The 22,597-nt window shown below is 54.4% G+C and overlaps 1 protein-coding gene across 1 annotated transcript; it reads left to right on the top strand.

Moving 5' to 3' along the window:
• Window positions 1-53: 53 nt before the first annotated feature.
• Window positions 54-3,601, top strand: OLIG2 (oligodendrocyte transcription factor 2). The gene is made up of 2 exons (XM_023238797.2): window positions 54-328; window positions 1,095-3,601. The coding sequence occupies exons 1-2, from the start codon at window positions 80-82 to the stop codon at window positions 2,157-2,159; spliced, it is 1,314 nt and encodes a 437-aa protein (XP_023094565.1). The 5' UTR covers window positions 54-79; the 3' UTR covers window positions 2,160-3,601.
• Window positions 3,602-22,597: the final 18,996 nt, after the last annotated feature.

The raw sequence follows: 22,597 nt of genomic DNA, 5'->3' as shown, positions 1-22,597 counted from the left end.
GCCGCCGACGCCCATTGGCTGTGCGCGGGGAGGAGGCGTGTGCGGGCCGGGCGAGTTTCATTGAGCGGAATTAGCCCGGATGACATCAGCTTCCCAGCCCCCCGGGCGGGCCCAGCTCATTGGCGCGGCGGCCCCTCCAGGACCCGCACATTGTTCCCCGCCCCCGCCTCGGCCACCGCCGCCGCGGTCGCCGCCGCCACCGGGCTATAAAAAACCGGCGGAGCCCCGAAAGGTGCGGATGCTTATTATAGACCAACGCGACATCACCGCCCGGAGCCCGGTTCTCCACTGCGGCTTTTGGGAAGGAGCTCCTCTAAGTGCATCCACAGTAAGTGTCCCCGCCCCCCCCCCTCCCAGCAGCCCCAGCCTGTATCCCAGGGACAGACGCCCCTCAACTCGCAAGCGACCCAGGAAGCTCGGTTAGAGAGGGCCCCGATCCCGCCCCTGCCCGCCGGTTCCCCTGAGTGGCTTCGCCGCTCTGACCCTCCCCACACTCACCGCAGCACCCCCTTCGCCCAAAAGCCAGAAGTCGAAGCGACCACAGCTCCTTCTGCCCAAGTCCCGCTCGGCTGGCAAGCTCCCCGCGGTCCCCGAACGCGACGCACGTTATCTAGGCTCGCGGGCGCCGGGTGCCTGTGTGTTTGTTGCTCGGTGTCGATGGAGATAAGGTCGATGCGTTTGAGAAACCAAATAAATACTTCTCTATTTAGATCTCCGTCCTCCCAAAGAAAAACCCTCACTTGCCATTCCAGCCCTGGGGATTCGGCCTCCCGATTCCTAATTGAAGGCATCCAGAAGGCCACCCTCTCTGAGGGGCTCCAATGCTCCCTGGAATAAAACAACCTGTGGATGAGAGCTGAGGAAGTGGGGAGAGAAAGAGAGAGGTTACTTCGTGCGCACCTGCCTGCCGCTAGAAGGAAGCGAGGTGGACACAAAACGACCGGCCACCCGCACCTGGACCGCACGCTGCGGTGCAGGCGGGAGCAGCTTTCTCTCTCTCTCTCTCTCTCTCTCTCTCTCTCTCTCTCTCTCTTTTTCTGAGTGCCTCGAGCTCGATCTAGATCTCTGTCTTCTGTTTCTTCTCCTCTCCGCAGGAGGCCTGCGCAAAGCTCCGAGGGCCGAGGGAGGGAGGGAGGACCCCGCGAGAGCTGCGACTATCCCTCGGGGCCATGGACTCGGACGCCAGCCTGGTGTCCAGTCGCCCGTCGTCACCAGAGCCCGATGACCTTTTTCTGCCGGCCCGGAGCAAAGGCAGTGGCGGCAGCGGCTTCACGGGGGGCACGGTGTCCTCGTCCACGCCGAGCGACGGCCCTCCGGAGCTGAGCGCAGAGCTGCGCGGCGCCATGGGCGCGGCGGGCGCGCACCCCGGGGACAAGCTGGGCGGCGGCGGCGGCGGCTTCAAGTCAGCCTCGTCCAGCACTTCGTCGTCCGCATCGTCGGCGGCCGCGTCGTCCACCAAGAAGGACAAGAAGCAGATGACGGAGCCCGAGCTGCAGCAGCTACGCCTCAAGATCAACAGCCGCGAGCGCAAGCGCATGCACGACCTCAACATCGCCATGGACGGGCTGCGCGAGGTCATGCCGTACGCGCACGGCCCGTCGGTGCGCAAGCTCTCCAAGATCGCCACGCTGCTGCTGGCGCGCAACTACATCCTCATGCTCACCAACTCCCTGGAGGAGATGAAGCGACTGGTGAGCGAGATCTACGGCGGCCACCACGCGGGCTTCCACCCGTCAGCCTGCGGCGGCCTGGCGCACTCGGCGCCCCTGCCCGCCGCCACGGCGCACCCCGCTGCCGCCGCGCACGCCGCGCACCACCCCGCGGTTCACCACCCCATCCTGCCTCCCGCGGCCGCGGCCGCCGCCGCCGCCGCGGCCGCCGCCGCGGTGTCCAGCGCCTCCCTGCCCGGCTCCGGGTTGTCGTCGGTCGGCTCCATTCGGCCCCCGCATGGCCTGCTCAAGTCTCCGTCCGCGGCGGCGGCGGCGGCGGCGGCGGCCCCGCTGGCGGGCGGGGGCGGCGGCAGCGGGGGCGGCGGCGGCTTCCAGCACTGGGGCGGCATGCCCTGCCCCTGCAGCATGTGCCAGGTGCCGCCGCCGCACCACCACGTGTCGGCCATGGGCGCCGGCAGCCTGCCGCGCCTCACCTCCGACGCCAAGTGAGCTGCCGGCCGCCGGCGCGTTCTGGCGAACGGAGGGACCCGGGGGCTGCGGGGAAGCGAGGCCTGGCCGGCACTGGGGCCCGGGAGCTCAGTTCCCAAGATCACAGGACGTTGGGCTGGGGGTGGGGGTGGGGCGCAATGATGAGGACGTCAGCACTGGGGAACCGAAGCAATTGGGGGGCGCGCACCGGACAGTGGGGAGTGACAGGGCCGTGCGCTCTGGGTGCAGCCCTCTCTGGCTTTAAACAGCGCTGCTCCGAAAGAAACCATTGTAAAAGAAGGCACTGCTGTGTGCACCCCTCCCTCGACACCCCCCTCCTCCCTCCCACTTCCAAAAAAAGTGATTCTTAAATTGGTGGTTTCTTCTAGGATGCGGGCCGCGCTGGGCCCTGGCAGCCCTTCGTTACATGGGGGAGGAGGAGGAGGGAGGATCGCTTTGGGGACTTCCTCTCCTTCCTCCTTTCTTGGCGGGTAGGAGACTTGGGAGAAGCTGTATTCCAGGAGCGGCCGTCAGGCCTCGCCTTCAAGGGTCGTCTCTGGCCCTGAGCCAGGGGCTACGAGCTAGCCGAAAATTGGCACCCGATACCAGAAGCGTTGACGGTCTCGTCCAATGTGGGTAAACCCACAACTGCGTGAGAACTACTGCGGTTCCTGCCTGTCGCCCCTATTGCTTTTAAGGGTGTGTTTTTTTTTTTTTTTAATAAATCTATGTTCCGTATTCAACAATACAAGCAGGCCTTCTAGAAAGTCAGACTAGAACCACTTGTGGATTGGAATAATCTAAAACTGTCGACTTTGGGGGCGGTTTTTGTTTTTCTTTTTTGGGTTTTTTGTTTTGTTTTGTTTTGTTTTGTTTTGTTTTTAGTTATTTTCAGATAGACTCTCCCTCCCTGCCTCCCCATTCTTTCCGTCTGTAAGCACAAAGTGATTTGGTTTATTGCCCGACTTGGGGGCAGTCATTCTGATACCCGAAGGTTTGACGGAACTCAAAGGCTGTTGCTGTGAATGTGGTTGGAGTTACCTGGGAGTTCTGTTGGCTTTTGAGGTTTTTCTTTCTTGGGTGTGTAAATAGATTATCAATAATGAGGCCAGTGCTGCTGCGAAGCTGTTTGCTCACGTGACTGCCAGCCCCACCGGAGTCTGAGCCCGGCCTCCTATATGTCGGTTTCTTTTTGCCACGTTTAACACGAATGACAAACTCTCCCACGTGCTTCTCGCGGCCTCCGAGAACTGCCTGGGCGCCTCCCGCGCGTTGCGGTACCGGGCTTTACAGCGTCTGCCGCGTAACATCTCTCCTCCGCTCGCGGTCCTGCAGAGAGTGTATCATCTGTTTTATTTTTGTAAAAAGAAAAAAAAAGTGCTAAATAATATTTATTACTTGTTTGGTTGCAAAAACGAAATAAATGATCGAGTGTTGAGATTTTAAATAAAAGTGACAAGTCCCTCGGCTGTTTGCGAGCCGCGTGGGTGGGGGGAGGTGCAGGGCGCTAGCCCTCCGAGCTGGATTTGGGAACCCTTTCGTGGGTTCCACCCTGGAGAAAGATTAAGGGGTTGTTGGACTATTCTCCCCGCGCCAACCCCCACCCCACCCCACCCCCACCCCCACCCCCACCCCCACCAACAGGGTGTTTCTCACACGTCTCTCGTTAATTTGATTTTCCGACGCCTGATCCGGAACTTTTTTTTTTCTTTTCCCTGCGGTTGAGGATTGAGTTCGTTGAAAGTGAACATGTCTCTCCTTGCGCGGAATTGGGGGCCTCCGGGGCAAGGGTCTTGACTTGGGCTGGCTGGGGTCCCGGCGCTCAGGCCTCCTGTCCTACCAGGATTTTTTTTTCTTTTGGCTCAGGCAGTCGCCCACCCCCCATCCCGCTGGGGGAGGGGGGAATCCTTGGGCTTCAGCTGCAGACCGGCCACTTGGGGCCCCGGGTCTGGACAGAGCGCCGCGGGAGCGCGGGGCCCGGGATCCGCTAACCCTTCTCTCCCTTCCTCGCGCTGTGCACGACCCCACCCAGGCGCCCACGCCGGCCTTGAACTGCAAAGTGTTAGGTGCTGGGAACGGCCAGCCTGGAGTGAGACTCTGACCAGCGCGCTTTGGCCTCCATGCTCTTCCCCCCCCCCCCCCAGGGCCACCTCTGTCTTCTTGTGGCCACTGGGATCCTCACAACCCAAAGTTGCGATACAAACTTAGGTCTTGGGTAAAAAAATAAATAAATAAAGAGATTCTGGGTAAAAAGGAAAAAGCTTCAGCCTTCCTGGTCAAGGAGGATAGACCACTTTGCAGTGTCTCAGCCTGCGGGGCTTCAGGGAGAACGCGCCCCCAGGAGAGCAGCGACTGGTGCGGACGCAGTGGGTTCCCTGGCCCGGGGCCCTCTTGCCTACAACGTCTTTGGTGGCCTTTGGCAGAAGGTCCCTGTACCTGGGACACCTGGGGGTGGAGAAGGTTTCCCTGGTTGTAGCCTCATTTTTTGAGGTCCCTGATCCCGGACCCATGCCGACTCTCCCTGCCCAGGACTGAGGGTGGGTCCATCCCCCCAGCTTGGGGACAGGTGCTTTTGGTGCCCAGCAGGTGCATGGAGCTGGTGGCCTGAACCGCAGGCGGCTAGGGGTCCGGTGCAGGAGGACTCCTTTCGGCTCTGCTTTTCACTGAAGCCTGAGGAAGAAAGAGGGGGACAGGGTCCCCAGGCCCCCCCACGAGAATCCAGGAAGAGAGTAGGGCCGGTTCTAGTAGCTTTTATTTCCAAATCCCGTTTGAAATGAAATTTGTTAAGAATTCAAAACTGGGTCTGGCTCCAGCGGGGGTTGCAAGGGGGGGGTGGTGGTGGGGAGAGGATTAGCTGGGACTCTGATGGTGGGGACCTGAGAACCCAGCGCCACTGGGGCTGGGTGGGGGCTGGGTTGCAGCAGCGGCTTCCTTCACCAACCCTAAGCCTTGGAGGGTACCCGTGCCTGTGCCTGGTGTACGTGGTGGATGTAGAGAGGCATGTAATAGGAAAGGAAATAAATCAAGTCTCTCCCCCTCCCCTCCCAGACCCAAGTTCCCCCAGCCAGGGCTAGCCCTGGGCCCCCCAGGAAGGAGGGGTTGGATCCCTGCCCTTCCCAGAGTCACCCCGCCTAAACTGCGAGTCCCGTCAGGGATCCCTGTCGCCACGGTCACCACGTGTGAGAGAGGAGCATCCTCAGACACTGCAGAGGCGCACACAGGTGAACTAGAGTGGATATTGCTGCCCAGGGCAGGTGGCTCCTGGAGGGAGGGTGGCCCTGGACTGGCGGGGACCTGGGGGGAGGGGGGACTCTGGATGGGGCCTGGGCTTCCCAGTCGCACTGGAGAAGATATTATGAAAACCCTCAGACTTCCAAGGACCCTCATTGGGGAAGACCCCCCCCCCCCAGTGAGAGAGGGGAAGGGAAAAGGAGGTAGAGTAACAGTCCTGGCCTGGCCCGGTCCGCTGGGCTCTGTCCCAGCCGGTCTCCTCTCTGGCAGCATTAGACCAGAGGTTCCCTCCTGCACTGAACCACAGCTCAGCTTCCCCACCCTCCACGTGGCCCCCTGGTTTCCCATCTCTCAGCCACAGAGCCAGGGACTTCTGTCTCCAGACCCCAATGTCTCTGAGATAATCCCCAGTTGCCCACAAGAGCTCAACTTGAGGTTAAGGGACAGAGTCCCCTCCAAGGTCTCTATGCTCCAGGGCCCTGTCCTCCCTCCTCACTCTACTGGGCAGGAGTCACAGAAACGATGATTCCCTGGACATACTGTTGGAGGGCTTGCCAAAATTCCTTGGGTGCTGCTGGCTGTCTGTCTGGGAGCACCCAGAGAGTTGAAGCTCTACATTCTTGGGACAGCAAGCTGAGGGACAAAGCATTCCCTCAGACTAATGTTCGTCTAGGTCTGGAAAGGTGTTGCTGAGACCCAAGCTGCCACGCCCAATAAAGATGGCTATAGGAAGACCTAAGCACCGGGGACACCCACGGCAGTCCGGGGGCGGGGGACAGCCCAGCATGTAGGACCACTCCTTTCATTCCCAGACTGGAACCAATGAAGGCCAGATGCTCTGGGGCCAGCGCATTGGATTTTAAAGCCCCTTAGACGCTCTAAGTGCGGAAGAATTGTCTGTCTGCTTCCCTTTGAGACAGAATGGACCGCCTGAACTCCTTCCATTATGTGAACACCTTGTGCCCCCCCCCCAGAAGTTCATGTAAAGCAAAGGATCTTCTATACCCGCCCACCTCTCATTGTAAGTCCCTCTTTTAGTACAGACTTTGGACCACTTTCTGTTTCCCAGTGGCTCCCAGTACTAGTAGGGATTCGGAACGGGGAGGGATCTTTGACAGGGACCCTACACCAAGGGTCTCAAGACCCCTGGCTGGTGACAGACCGTCCCCCGGCCTGATGGTTCTTAGGATAAATGGTTGCTTCATTGAATCCCACCCTGGCTAGGGAGAAGGACCTTTGGAACAGCGAAGGTCGGCATACTTCTCCTTGGTTTGGAGGCTGCAGGCAGCCCATGGGCTAGATGCTGGGGCTAACCTCCCTGCTCCCTGTCAGAGCGAGGGGTCTTCGCCCCCCCTCCCCCCCACCCTCAGGACAGAGATGGAGACCTAAGGGGCTGGGACATGGGGGGCCAGATCTCTAAGGATTCCCCAGAGCTCTCATCCTTAATCCCCATCTCTCTCTTAGGGACCACCTCATTGCAACAGGACCTCGAGGTCGGTCCCAAGTTCATGGGAGGAGGGGCCTCTGCATTGAGGAGCACATGTGGCCTATCTGGGAGCAAGGAGGCTGCGCCAGGCGTCTCTGGGGAGTTGAGGATACTAAGACAGGCAGAGGAGGCTGGAAGAGGAGACGCCAACGGGTATCACAGGTTCTTTGGTACAGAGCCCTGCGCCGAGAGCTGTAGTGTGTTATGAATTCATTCAATTCTCACCGTAGCCCTTCGGCGATGGTGTTATTATCACTGCATTTCACAGGTGAGGAGACTGAGGCTCAGGGAGGGTGTGAATCGCTCAGGAGCGTAGCCAGTGAATGCAGGCGGCAAAGTTGGACTCTGCCGGGCTCCAGAGCCCACGTTTCATCTCCCCCCCCCCCCCCGCTTTAAGGCCCCAGACTCTCTTAGCCGCTGCCTGGGAAACCCTCGCAGCTCCCGACCCCACTCCCCCCCCCCCGCCCCCGCTCTCTTGGGTGACGCTCCCAATGCTCCCTCTTTGTGCCTGGACCCATCTGTCCCTGATGCCCCCATCTGGGTGGCTGGTGATGGCAAAGCCTTCTATAATTAGCGGGCTGGGGTGGGCGCGGGGCGCGGGCGAGGAAGGGCCAGAGCAGGTGAGCTGAGCTGTCCCTGTCTGAGGGCGCCCGGCAGCGCCGACAGTCACTGTGCTTCGTGCCCACACAGCTGCCGGAGCCCTGACCCAGTGATGCAGTCCACACCCCGTGCCGTGTTTTCGGAAACCAGTCGCAAACTGGAATGCCCGCTGCCTGGCGTGCCGCTTCTAGGTCTCAATGTCCCCTATCAGTACAGGATTCCCAGGGAAACACCTGCGTAGTCCCGGCTGCCCGACATCCCCAGGTGGCGGTGGCAGCCGAGGGGAACTGGGGCGCTCTCCTCCCGGGGGACTTCGAGTACCCTTTGACCACACGCCGAGGGCCCCACAGACAAGCATGTGGGCCACGTTGGCCCGAGGGCTCCCAGTTTGCAACCCCTGAACGTGGCGCAGTTAACCACACGGCCCAGCCGGGCGCTGGGTTTAGAGGCTGCGTCTTTATTTGGGGTCCTCAGAACCGTGCACCGGCGCCCCCGAATCTCGCTTGGGCAAAACGGGTAGGCGCAGACGGGTGGCCCCGTCCCCGCGGGACGCGCACCCCCGGCCTCCGCAGGCCCGCCCCGCCCTCCGGGTGCCCCAGCGCGGCCCACACCGCCGGGCTTGAAGTGGCTGCCTTGGACCGCGCGCGCGCGCGCGCGCTGGCTTTCGTTTGGGACCTTTGCTTCCCACGCAGCCCCAGCGCCTCTGGGCCCATTGGTTGTGGCAGGGGTCGACCCCCAAGCCCCCACCCCGGAAGGGAGGCAGCCCGATCGAGGAGGAGGCGCCTAAGATCGCTTGGGGGCTGAACAGCGTCAGACCTGAGGAAGCTTCTGGGCCCCCAACACGGGCGGGGCTCAGGCACCCGCGTCCATCACGGAGTCTCCGCTTGCAGGCTCATGCCCACGAGTTCGCTCTCACTGATCCTCGGTCCTCGTAAACCCGTGAGGCTGGAACTTTGCAGCAGCGGCTGGGAGCCCTCTGGCGCTGCTGAGCTCTGGATGCTGGATGAACCAGACAGACCCAGGGGAGCGCTGTTTACCTCTTCCCTCCCTGATTGACCTGAGAACCGAAATGCATCCCTGTCCAGGTGCTTCTAGGCATCCTAGGACGCACCAACCTCCCTTCCCTCCAGGCCCAGCTGGGTCCTCTGAACCTGGGCCCTCAAGGCCCGAATCCTGGAGCCCAGGGCAAAGGCCAAGCAGAAACCCACCTAGGGGCCATGAGCGGGACCTTGTGCCATTGGCTCATCTTCAAATCTTCTTGGCCTAGAAGGTGTCTTGTGGGGCAGGGCTCGATTGGCCTCTCAGAAGCTGAGGGGGAGCTCTCTGAGCCGGTTTCCTCTTCCGTAGAGCCAACCAGGCGGTGTGATCACCAAAGGTCCTTGGCAGCCTGGGGGCTAACTCAGGTGCAGAGCCCTCTGGGTCCCCTGATCCATCTCCCAGCAGAGGCTCTGGGAATCTCTGGCCCACAGGGACTGTGCCACGAGTGAAGACAAGTCCTCTGGGTGCTCTGTGTGTGAGCGCCGATGGAAGTGACAGCTTCTCTTCAGTGAAGTGTAGAAATGTTCTGGAAGTGTCTGCCGTCCTTGATTGTGAGGCTTCCCCAAGGTAGAAGCTAGCTTGGAGGCCTTTGTATCTAGATGTGCCTGCTGGATGCGAACCTCTGAACAATGGGACTCAGTGGAGGACGCAGGGAAGGAAGAGGTTTCCGGAGTGATGGGGACTGAGACAGGAGTGTAAACCACCCGGGAATCATGCACTGATGGGGGGGGGGGCATTGAGACCTAGAGACTGATGGGGCATTTTTGTTGTGCCAACCCTCACTCCCCCCTCCCCACATTTGTATTCAGACTTAGGTTACAAGACCTCCCAGAGCCCCTGGTGAATGGAGGCCCTGGGCCCAAGGGCCTGGCCAGGAGGTGGCTGCTGCTTGATCTAGACCCTCAGATGTGAACTTGGGCCCCCAGGAGGCATCCATGAATTTGTAGGTCACGGTGGAGTGGGTTGAACACTATGGAGACCATGACTGAGTAATCGGGTATGCGGTAGTAGGCTACCTTCGCCAGGCGCCACCAGCCGCGTGACCTTGAACGAGAGATGGGGGCTTTCCGAGTCTTAGCTTCCTGATCTGCAAAACCGGCATGGTGCCGGTTTCACAGGGCGTCAGGCTTGAAAAGGGAAACCTGGGCCTGGGGCTGGTACACAGGGCATGCCTGGCTGCTGGGGTGTCCTCTCATTGAACCTTCTGGAATGTCCTAAGAGGTAAGATCCCTGTTAGTCTCTGTCGCATGACCTGGGGCAGGGGGCGGGCAGTGCTGTATGCCTCGGGACCCCAGGAGAGGCCTGGAGTGTCTCTGAGCTCTATATACGGAGTCTGGTTCCTCCTAGGACAGGGGGAGGTCCCCATTCTCGTCCTCAGATGCCAGGGTCTGGTACTCCGTTGGTCCTCACCGAATAGTCTTTGCATAGTGGGAAAGGACCTACCCTCCACGGGGAAACCCGGAGCCAGTCCTTTTAAGGACAGAAGCCAGGATCAGAGAGGAATTAATCGAAGGGAAAGTTGCCCGTGAAGCCGAGGCCCCAGCCTCGCAGCCCCCCCCCCCTCCCTCCCCTCCCTCAGAGCTAGGTCTGCTGGTCCTTCTCTCCGTGACCCTCAGGGGTCAGCTGGAAGACGGAGGGTTCTTCCTATTCCGGAATTGCAGCTGGGAGCCCCAGGGAGAACAGTGGCGGGGCCTCTTGGGAGTTGGGCTGGGGAGGGGGCCCCAACTCTGAACTCGCTCAGCTGTTGAGGCCAGTGCAGCCAAGGAAGATACCGGGGTGCCAGTGGCTCAGCCGGGACAGGAAGGAAATGACTTGGGGTAGCCCGGGGTTCCCGCAAAGGACGGGAGCACAGGCGCAGAACCAGAGGCTGTTCAACCAGGGTCACCTGGACACCCCCCTCAGTCTGGGGGCCACCCTCTCTGCCTTCTTCCTACGTGCCCCTCCCCTCCCCAACCCGATTAGGGCTCCATCACCACCCCCCCACTAACAGATCTGCTCCTCCTCCCCCCGTGGGGGGGGGTTGTGTGTAACCTATTTTGTGTGCAACCTACCAGCTCCTCCTAGGTGTCCACCTCTTTCTGTTTGCTTTGATTGAGGTGAAATTCACATACATAAAATTAACCACTTTAAAGCCAACGACGCAGTGGCATGCAGAGGGCTGTGCAAATACTGCCTTTATCTAGTTCCAAAACACTTTTGTTACTCCAGAGTAACACCCTGTGCCCATCCTGTCCCAAGCCACCACCATAAATCTGCCGGACGTCTCTGTGGACTGACCTATTCTAGATGCTTCATTTACACAGAATCATACAATATGCGACCTTTTGTGTCTGGTTGCTTTCACTCGGCATGTTCTAAAAATTGTTTTTAACGTTTGTGAGAGAGGGAGAGAGACCGAGAGAGACAGAGACAGAGAAACAGAGCATGAACAGGGGAGGGGCAGAGAGAGAGAGGGAGACGCAGAATCCGAAGCAGGCTCCAGGCTCCGAGCGGTCAGCACGGAGCCTGACGCGGGGCTCGAACTCACGAACCGCGAGATTGTGGCCTGAGCCAAAGTTGGACGCTTAACCCGCTGAGCCACCCAGGTGCCCCCACCCAGCAAGTTTTTGAGGTTCATCCATGCTGCAGCACGTGTTAGTACTGTGTTCCTTTTTAAGGCTGAGTAGTATTCCTCTGAATGTAGCACAACATTCTGTTTATTCACCTGTCAATAGTTTCATTCACTTCTGAGTCACTCCTCACATCCTTTCCACAACCTATTGTGGGAAAAAGAGATCTGGGCTAGGAGTTTGATAATCTAGGTCTCTGAGCAGGATGGGTGTTCTAAGGCAAGTGGCTTCACCTTTCTGGGCCCCAATCTACTTATCTGTAAAGTGAAAAGTTTGGCAAGGGCCATTTCAAGTTATAGTTCTCTCTGACTTTTTGCAAGTCCAAAGTGCTCCCCGGCACTCAGAGAAAGGATCCCAACACCTTTTCTGCCAGCCACATCCCTGGGCCGAGGACCCCCTGCAAGTCCTGGGACTTGCACAGTGCCCTCCAGTGGATCCGACTCCCCTCACACCTTTGCCTTTGGGTCTTAAAGAGGCCAAATCTTAATGAGAAGCATGGCAGGGGTACGTAGTGTTTTGTGAGTCATTCCCTTCTTGAGTATCCAGCCAGACTCTCAGCGACTTTGGTTTGGCGATGAAATGACCAACTCACTTGTAGCACATACAGGTCCTCGTAATGACATGGTTAAGAAGCAGACAATAGGGCACCCGGGTGGTTCAGTTGGTTAAGCGTCCAACTTTGGCTCAGGTCATGATCTCCCAGTTGTGAGTGCGAGCCCCATGTTGGGCTCTGTGCTGACGGCTCGGAGCCTGGAAGCTGCTTCGGATTCTGTGTCTCCCTCTCTCTCTGCCCCTTCTCCTCCTACTCTCCTTCTCTCTCAAAAACAAATAAACATTTAAAAAATTAAAATATAAGAAGTGGACATTGAGCTAGGTCATGAGGTTTCAACTAAGGGAAAGTATACAAGTTGATATCCTAACTCTGTTTTCTTGGTCTTTCATTCAGTACTCATTTACCGTCCTGTTATCCTATCTGCTGCTTTGGGCAGGTTGGAAACATACCGAGAAACAGGATGGAAACATACCACGAAACAAAAAGCTTACTTTTTGTTTAAAGTAAGCTTCAGGCTCAGTTGAGAGCCTAGCAGGGAGCCCAAAGCAGAGTCCAGAGTGAGGCTTGAACTCATGACCCTGAGATCAAGACCAGAGCTGAGATCAAGAATCACACACTGAATCAACTGAGCCACCCAGGTGCCCCCAAAGAAACTGACTTAAGAAATATGCACTTCCAGGGCGCCTGGGCGGCTCCATCGGTTGAGCGTCCGACTTCGGCTCAGGTCATGATCTCGCGGTTCGTGACTTCGAGCCCCGCGACAGGCTCTGTGCTGATAGCTCGGAGCCTGGAGCCTGCTTTGGATTCTGTGTCTCCCTCTCTCTCTGCCCCTCCCCTGCTCATGCTTGTCTCTCTCTGTCTCAAAAATAAATAAAACATTAAAAGAAAAGTAAAAAAACAAAAAAGAAATATGCACTTAAAAAAATTTTTTTTAATCTTTAAATATGAGAGAGAGACAGAGACAGAGTGTGAGTGGGTGAGGGGCAGAGAGAGAGGGAGACATAGAATCTGAAGCAGGTTCCAGGCTCCAGGCTGTCAGCACAGAGCCCGGCGCAGGGCTTGAGCTCACAAACTGCAAGATCATGACCTGAGCTGAAGGCAGACGCTTAACCGACTGAGCCACCCAGGTGCCCCAAGAGATATGCACTTTCAGAGCATTGAAGAGCTTTGAGACCTACCCTGATTGAAGGGGGGTGGTCAGCTGATCCTGTCCGAGTGGAATTGAACTTGGAGGTGGGGGAACTTTAATGCAGGGAAGGTACCATTATTTCAAAGATGTTTTACATTTCTGTTTGGAATATGGAAGCTCAGTAAATTGAGATAATTGTTTTCACCTCCTTCCTTTTCGGTACTCCAAACTTACCCTGGCATTTCCAATCCCTTTGCTCTGCTCATTTTTTTCCCCCATACCGTATTATTTACTTATTTATTTCACTTTATCGTCTGTCTTTCTGAGTGGAATATAAGCTCCACGAGGCAGAGATCTTTGTTCATCCTGATCACTGATGTAGAACACTGCCCGGCACATAGTACGTACTCAGTAAATACTTGTTGCGACGGAATGGGCGCAGACGATTATTGCCACCAAGTCCTTTCCTAAGGAGCGGGGAAGAGACATGAAACTCCGCTGGGATTCCCACAGAAGAAAACACTAGCAACATCTGCCCCTGTCAGAGTGCGCTGTTGAATTCTGTCTGCCTTCCTAAAAATGCTTTGCTAGAAACAGCTTTGCCGTGGAGGCTGGCCTCATATTGGTCCTGGGAGAGGAGTCAAAGACGGGGTTTTCTGAAATAATTTATCGGATAGGATCAACAAACTTACTAACGCTGGAACACTTTGCAAACTTACTAATGCCGGAACATTCTCTGCTGCTTTCTTCACTTCTTGGGTGAGTTCTGAGCATAGTTAGGATCCAGACCTTGAGGCGTAAGACTGACCCTTAGCGTTATACAGATTCCTAGTTGGACGATTTGTTCTAATCCTTTGGGAGGCAAACTCCTTGGATTAAAAAAAATATGAAAAGCACAACCAATACTCAATTTGCTGAACCTTTCCGACGGGAGCGTCTCCCAAAGAGGAAAAGTATTTTGTGGCAAATTAGCAGCTCCCACAAACCACCACTGTCACGGTCACAAGCAGAATGAGAACATGTTGGAGGGGGGAGGGACAGGGGTTGCAACGTTTCAGATCGGACGGCCTGCCTAAACCTTAACATGAAATATCCCAAGGAGAAAAAAAAAAAAAAAAAAAAACCCCTCAGTGGTTGTATTTATTCCGAATGCAAAACTGTCCCCTTTGTTGAGGTCGGCTGAACTAACTCGGCCAGGAGAACAATGTCGAGTCTGCTGGCGGGCCATGTGCTAATGTGCTCATGCATTACAGGCCGCAACAGATGGCTGTGAGAACACTGGGCCGCGCCTGCCTGGGTCAGGACGCAGAGCCCAGTGCTTCCCAGTTCGGCCCAGTTATCAAAACACTGCTTCTCTATGGAGACATGGTGGCTGTCCGGGGGGCGGGGGCGGGGGCGGGCCCTGTCCCTTCTGCACAGACAGGGCTTGATGTGAGAGCTGAGGTGTAAAGGAATAATTACTGGGGGTGGGGGGGGGGACATTGTTGGTTGGTACCATGTCACAGAATTGACAAGTTCTTTTCGTGCGGTTGAAAGTGCGCAAACGGGAGATACACGCTCTGTTATTCCGACACGTTAGCGCACGGACGCGTCGCTCACGCTTTTAATCATTGTAAAGTTCTCTCCCCTCCCCTCTGAGGGCCTGTCTTCTGTCTTTCCCCACATCTCAGTGAATCACTGCAGAGAGAAAGTCACCCCGCCCCCAGAGCAAAACAAAACACAAAGAAAACAAAACCCAGCTTTTTGCAACGACCAAGTAAGGCTCCAGAGAGACTCCTCTGGAAACATGTAGCCAAGTGGAATGTACCAGATCTACTCTAACATCCTCCATCCCTGCATTCTCTGCAAATGGGAAGAAAGCCCACACTGGCCACCGCCTTTGCGCTTCTCACTTCCCCCCTGCCCCTTGAAGCAAAGGCGTGGTCAGGTTAGCTGCCGGGAGACGGGAGACGGGACGGGGGAGTCAGTTACTGTCTGTATGTTTCCCCACCTGCACCGCTGCTCAGGCTCAGGCCACCCACCTCCTCCCCTTGCTTCTGTCCCCGGAGCAAGGACTCACTTGGAACAAGGACTCCTCGGATGACAGTAAGCCCAGGGAGGGCAGCACCTCAGAGATGTCACTCCAGACCCACACAGAGGCAGAAAAGCACAGAGAGAGCCAGAACGGACAGCAGACCTCTATGCTCCGACTCTGAAACAGACAAGGAGGCGAACCCCGGGCCATCTGGTCTTCCAAGTCCCTCTAACTTTCATGATGTTCAAGGGGAACACCGGGAAGCTGGCGTGTGTCCCACTGTCTCCCCACCAGCTGTGTGTGCTCCTCAGCATTCCTTGGGTTAAAGCCATCGTTGGGGTGAGCGTGATGTCTCCAGAAAGCCCCGTAAAAATGTCCGTTGCCTGGGAGGGAATACAGAGCAAGTCGTTAGCACAGGTCAGTCTGTGAGGCATCGTTGACAACACCAGGGAGGATCCCCAGAGCCTGGAACGTGCGAATTCTCCCGGAAGAAGCCGGGAAAAGAAGGGCCATGAGACTAACAGAGCCAGTGCCATGGGGGCCAGAGGTAAGGTTTGGGGAGGGGCAATGAAGCTTGTATTATGTAGGATATAGGCTACGTATAGCAGACTGAAATCCATTTTCTAAAGGAAGGGGAATGAATTTCCACATGAGTGGTGAAGAAAGCATAAATTTTAAGTTAACGAAACCAGTAGAGTTTGATAGCCCTTGTCGGTTTGTAGGGTCTCGGACCGTTTACATTCATTACCTTGTTTAAAATGAGAAGCCCGAGACATACACGCCCTCTCCACCCCACGGTGATCTCTGGGCTTGGCCTGCTCACACGGTGTTACAGGGCAGAGTCCAGAGGTCCATAAGGGACTCTCTTCACCCTATGAGGGGGACTGGACAGGCTTCCGCCCCCACAGAGCCATTCATTTGTGAACCAACCTGTTCTTAGGACCCTTGTTCATGCCCAGCCTTTGAGAAGCTACCCCCCCTAATCTTCAAGCCTTCTGCACCCTCGCTGGAGAAGGGGTGTGGCCCCAGCCAGACTCACAATCAGTAGCCTATTTGGAGCTCATTCCGGGACACGTCTTTTTCTTTTAGCCTGAAAGGAGCCTGACCCTGAAACACACCTTTGCTGCTGGTATGTTCAAGAGGAAAAGAAAAAGAAACCCGTGACCCACGTCAGGCACGGAGAATCCCGGGGAATCCAGTCTCCCCAAACCCAAGAGGATAGAAGCGAGGTGCAGACCCTGAACTGTGATGACCAGATGTGTCATACACTCTGAAATTCCTGTTTGCCCGGATCACTGGCGACGTAGAACCTTTCTAGTTCTGCCTAACAAAAATGTTTAATTCAAAAAAAAATTTTTTTAAAGCAACCTCTACGCCCAACGTGGAGCACAAACTCACGATCCCAAGAGTCACGTGCTCCACCAATGAGGCAGCCAGGTGCCCCTGCCTAATCAAAATTTAAAATGTGCTTCCTTATTTCCCGATTCACTCTTTGCCCCCTACACATTCCTCTTTCTAGATTTGCCTTTATACGTTTTGTTCTGCCTAAGAATTAATTTCCCATCAGCCATCTCTCCGTGCTTCTTGAATTTCCAGGTCAGGGCTCTCTTGGTGTATTAAAATGGGTACTCTTGAGGGACCACGGCTCCACTGTGCCCTGTTGGGCAAGTTCCTGTCCTGATGGAGTGTCTGGTCAAGCAATAGGAAGGTGCTAGACTTCAGCAACTCTGTCCAGTAGAAATTTCTGCAGTGATGGAAATGTGCTATGGTTACGTTATCCAGTATGGTAGCCACTAGCTGTATGTGGCCATCGAGCACTTGAAATGTGGCCAGTGTGACTGAGAAGAGATTTTAAATTTTATTGAGTTTTAATTTATTTTCATTTAAATAGCTACATGTGGCTAGTGGCTACTGTACTAGAGAGGTTAGGTCTAGAAAGAGGCTGCAGAATGCTCTAGGAGTCAGGCTTCACCAGGTACATCATCAGATTGTATTTCTGTTGCTTAGACGAATACAGTATGGCCAGGCCCCAAATGCAGAGGATTTCCTCAAAGTCAGAAGTATGTCTTTTACCATAAAACATTATTTGCATTGACTCTATTAGCAAGGAAAACCATCATTCCGTGCCACTCAAGATTATTAAACTCTGGAAGGATCGCAGAGCTGGCCATGTTGGCCAATCTGTTATGGACATTCAAGACAGCCATCTGGCATCACCATGCTTTATTCTTCACCTCCTCCCAAACCCACCTACCACACCCACAACGCTGTTGGCTTTTTCCATCCTCTTCATAAAACCCATTTCCCTCTTCATTTTTAGCCTCCCGCCTAAATCACTAGCACTAATAACTTACGAGTAGTCAAGAAAAGCACCTAGTGTTTCCTTTGCTGACACCTTCGTTAAATTGCCCACATTTCTTCCCTCACTCGAATATTTGAAGACTTGGGTTCCAAAGTCTGTTTTAGAAGGTATACCTACCATCCACAAAAACTTTCCCATGGTCTTTGATGACCATCTGGAAAGTTCTTTGTTTTTCCCAGGATCTACCACAGGTAAACACATTCTTTGTGGAGGGGAGACCGACTTCATACAACCTCAACTGGGAAAGTGCTATTGGCTCATTAAAATGGTTAGCTACTCTACTCGGGGTTTCTCAGTGTACCGCTGTTATACTTCAGGCTGGATAATTATTTGTCATGGGGGCTTTCTTGTCCATTGTAGAATGTTTATTAGTATCACTGGGCTCCGGGCACGAGATGCCAAGAGCACCCCGCTCCCAGTTGGACAACCCAAAACACCTCCAGACATCGCCAAATGTTCTCCGGGGGACAACATCGCCCCCAGTTGGGAACCCCTGTTCTTCCATTTAGCACTCACATCGTGAGCTCAGATAGCAAAGCAGAGAAGGAAAAAGCCACACGAGCCTTTGGATCTGAACCCTTCACTGTGCTAAACCTCTTTCTTATTTAGAATGCCCTATCAGTGACAGACTTTGCCCCCCCCCCCCCGAACCATGAGAAATGAGAAGATTGAAAGGTATGTGACTTGGCTTAGATGTCTCTGGAACATTTTTCGAAACCAAGGAAGGTAGATCCAAAAATGTAAGGAGCTTAATTGGTTTGGTTTCCTACATGGGAACTGTTTACAATGAAGAGGCAGCCCACAGGGATATGACTCAGCAAGTATAGACTGAATTTAGTGAAATTTCAAGAAGAAACGTTCACATTGATTGGGCTCTGAGCATGTGCCAGGCATTGTTCCAGCTGTACTGATTCTAGGACTATTCTTACGTCTGTTTTACTGATGAGGAAACAGAAGCCCAGAGATCATGCAGACATGGGATTTAAGATCCCAGACTTATAGAGATGATGCTGTGCTGGCATAGTGAGAAGTATACATGTTCCCGCTATATTTCCTGTTACTTAAAAATACTGATTTTTAAGTCACTTTTCACTTTGAAATAATTTCAGATTCACAGGAAAGCTGCCACGATGGGGCAGAGAGTTACTACGTGCCCTTCACCCCGCTTCCTTGGATGTTAATATCTTCAGTCCCTTGGAGCATTTGGCACAAGTAAGAAATTAACATTGCTACACATATGAACGGAGCCACAGCTTCTGTTTGGGTTTCTTCCACTTTTCCACTAATGTCCTCTGTCTGTTCCAAGGAGTGGAGGGTCTCCAATCCAGGATACCATATTGCACTTAGCTGATGATTATTTTCAACAGTGTTGACCAAGGACTTGCTCAAAGCAGTGACAGACACTGCTCCCATGGAACATGTCGTACAAAAATTCCACTGTTGTGAGAGGTGGGCACAGAGAAAGCTAATCACCACTGGATTAATATTTGGTGGAAGGAGATTTATGAGATTAGGGGGGAAATCAGATGTGCACGGTACACTGGGAGGAAGTATTAAAATCCCTGAGAGTAGCAACGGGCTGACGCATCCTCAGAGACACATAATTAAAGCATAACAGATGACAGTTTCCCCTGAAAAGGGATGGAGAGAGAAAGGAGGGCCACAAAGGCTGCTCAGCGCAGGGACGGATCTGTTTTACCAAGTGACAAGAGAACAACCCCCCCCCCCCACCGCCCCTTAAAATCTTAGTAAGACACACTCTGTTTCCCACCGTGACTTATGGTGCTGACTTACTGAGAGTTCAAGGGAAAAGTGAGGGCAAAATCAGTGACAGGAGTCTCTGCCCAGGCGCATCTGTGCAGATAGAAGACTCCTGCCTCACGCCTATTTCAGAGCCGCCAACAAGCTGGAAAAGCCTCATTTCTGAAATAGAGAGAGCCCGGTGGCTCTTAATCCGCACCGTAAACATCCAGAAGGGTCCTTGTCGGAGCCAATGGATAAAACGGAGCTTTCCTTAGAGGCACTGCCAGCACACCTGGCTGAGTCACTTCGAAATTCAGGGACACTCTTCCGAGAAAGTGAGGGTAGGCGTCAGATTCAGAAACATGCGAGATGGCATGCAGAGTATTTCTCTCTCTGAAACTTCTCAGGCAGGCGTTCTCCTGCCCGGTCGTGTCAACATAATAGCTGACACTTACCATGATTTTTTAAAAGGACTACAAGACAATAACAGAGGAGACGGCAGAGATCAGGAGACTGGAAAACAAGGAAACGTGATACAGTAGAAGCAGGCGTTCTCCATCTGGCATATGGTGCTGCCCCCCCCCCCCAACTCCATCCCCGCCTTTCTCCATATGTATGTTCCTCATTCAGAGCGTTCATTCCTTTCCATTTTGTTTTCTGGGATGAGAGTTTATAACTAACAATGGGTCATTGTTAACAATGGGACCCTTACCAGGAGAGTTGGTTGTCACAGAGTCTCTTCCAGATCAGAGCAGAAAGCTTCCAAAAATACCGACAATTGGAGAAATCTAATCAAGTCGTGGGACGAACCTCACCCTGACCTCCAGGCTAATGAAGTCGCGAGGAAGAAATGCACAGGAGATTTGCATGAAGGTGACTAAAAGGAATAAAATGTTTCATGCCGCTCCCCGCCCCGGAAAGGTGGGGGGGACCAGACGCTAACTGAGCTGAACCCACACAAGCAAAGTGATGATTAGCCATCCTGTGATGGTGGCTGACCCGGCCACCACCGCCTCAGAGCAGCCCGACTGCAGTCAGCAATCACGGTGTCGGGGCAGGGAGCAGACAAGGGTCCCCCCAAAAGGTCCATGCCCTTCTGGGAAGAGACAGCAGGGTGCATGATGACACTGAATAATGCTGCTCTACCCGCATGAGACACCTGATATGCTGCGGATGCTCTAGGGGACGGAAAAAGAAAGATCGGGCCACGGGTCCGAAAGGTGGGGAGGCTTCAGGAAGGATTCAAACTGGTCCTGAAAGATTTGGACTGGATTTGGGCATGGCATTGGGAGAGGGTAAAAGTTAGTGCACACTTGGGTGTGCTCTGCTCAGATAACTCCCCCGTCCTTCCGACGACGGAAAGAGGAAAGTCAACTCGACCTGTGAAGTAAGACGGGTTGCCCCCTAATGTCGTCCCTCGCAAATGTCGTCAGGCTGTGCAGCAAAATCATCTGGGTGGTTGGTTGGTTTGTTCCGAACACCCATGCTGGGCCGGACCCCAATCTAATGAGTCAGCACCGCCAGGGGCTGGGTCCCCGAATGGGTATGTTTGTAATCACCAGGTGACTCTGATCCACTGGGCTGCTCCAGTGACCCCATCTCAAAGATGAAGAAACTGAGGCCCAGGAAAGGACATGCTTTGCCCATGGGCACATATTGTCAATTCACTTAGCAGGCGACTTTCCAAGTGTTCTTTCAAACTTTCTTGACCAGTGATGTGCTCGGAAATCCCACGGCCGTGGCAAGCAAGTATGGCCTGAATACCTCTCCTTGGCTGGGTCCCATGTCCCTCACCGGGTCCTGGGGGGTGTAAGGACACAATGAAGCTTCCCTACCTTGTGAGTCGCTCCACTGTTACCAACCTACTCATCTAGAAGAAATAGAAGCAGCTTCTGTTCCATCATTGGAACTGGACCATTTGTCCTTAGTGCAGAGGAACCGTAACAAACAAACAACAACAATAACAAAAAACATGACAATTTGCCAATGTTGGAGTTTTGCCTCTTCCTGCATTGCTTTTGGCCTCAGCCGCAGAAGCTGCCCCAGCTACGGCCACACTGTCCCTGAGTAAGTAAGGGGTGCTCTCTTGCCCAAACCTCATGCCTTCTAGGCTGCTGTCGTAGGGTTTTCTTGCAAATGATTTTAGGCTCTATTCTCATTTTTTTTGGAAAGGATGTGTGTAAACATCCAAGTCCCGCTCTATTTCGGCCCAAAGAGGCCAACAGGTTCGTGTTCCCAGATGCTCTGGTGCCTGTCCCTGCTTTGTTCATAATGCTGCCCCACCCCCACCTCCTGATTTCTTTCCAGATGCCCCCAAGCCAGGCCACTGTCGATTTCTGCCCTCCCTGCAACACTTCCTCCCAGGAGGCTTTGCAGCCCCTACCCACCCCGCCTGAACCGTTACCCAACCTCCTTCCTCATCTGGTACCCGACCCTCAGCTGCTTTGAAGCAACACTGGCCTCCTCTCTAGCTGCCCCACTCTCACCTGGGTCCTCCCCAGGTGGCCCCACCTCTTCTGTTTCCAGAAAGATTCTTGCCTTTCATTCCAAAGGTGCATCCTCCCAGGTCAGGGGTCTCTGGTCACCTGGTCCCGGGATCACCCTCCGTCCTTCCTCCTGTCCCTGCATACTGCCCCTGATGCCCCAGCAGCTTTGCATGGACCAGGATCTCTGGCAAAGGGCTGAGGCCACTGGCGTAAGAGAGGTTTAGAGATCCCACACATTGATCTCCTTTAGCCTCCCTTCTCCTCGTTAATACGGAAACCCCATTCTGTCGCTCATCCGTTCATCAAATATTTATGAAGCACCTATTGTATACCAGGCACTGAACTAAGTAAGCCCTGGGCTAGCCGAGAGGTTGCTAAGGCTCTGTGAGTTTTAAGGTTTCTATATGACACATTTAGCTTGTTTAGAAATTCAAATTCAGAGTTGCTTGAAAAATAAGAATAAAGAATCCAAAGACTGCCAATTTTTTTTTTTTTTTTGTAAATGGACAGTCACTAGGAAACCACAAAATCACGTCACAAACTTTGTCTGGGGCCAAGGGAATTGGCTTCGTCATAAACGAGGCCTGAGTTACACAGCTCAGTGTGGCCCTGTTCACTTAAGGACATTTATCAAGTGCCTCCCGTGTTTCCAGCCTCTTCCCCTCTGGGTGTCTGCCGTGCAAGGCCTGTGGGGTCATGGGGACTGGCATAAAAACCCCACAAATGTGAAAAGGTTCTAGTGATCTGTTGTACGATACGAACATAGTTAACGCTACTGAATTGTATACTTAAACATGGTGAAGAGAGTACATTTTATGTTATGTGGTTTTTTTAGCCACAATTAAAAGAAATATATGCCAGGTTGCTTCCAACACCCCCGCCCTGCAGAAAACAAACCCATTTTCCCATGGACGTGAGCTCGTGGGCAGAGCCAAGAGAGGGTCCCTTCCAGCACAAAGGGGCCCACAGAGAGTGGGGCGGGCAGGGGTCCGAGGCAGAGGAGCAGGGACCTCGCGGCCACCTCTTCTCTGTGTGTGTCACACGGATGCAGCAAACGTGACACAGACAAGCCACGGCACCCCACCTGCTCAGCCAGGCAAGAGCTGGTTACAGCCATGGGTCTCGACATCTGGACGAACACGACTCAAGATGTGTACTTTCTGTGTTGTAGAGGAGGCAGGATGTCTCCGTCTTTAACTTCTGTCTCC

The sequence above is a fragment of the Felis catus genome, chromosome C2 (genome assembly GCF_018350175.1).
Source record: "Felis catus isolate Fca126 chromosome C2, F.catus_Fca126_mat1.0, whole genome shotgun sequence".
Taxonomy (NCBI): Eukaryota; Metazoa; Chordata; class Mammalia; order Carnivora; family Felidae; genus Felis; species Felis catus.
The sequence above is the reverse complement of the archived record's forward strand: the minus strand, read 5'-3'. Positions and strand labels throughout refer to the sequence as shown.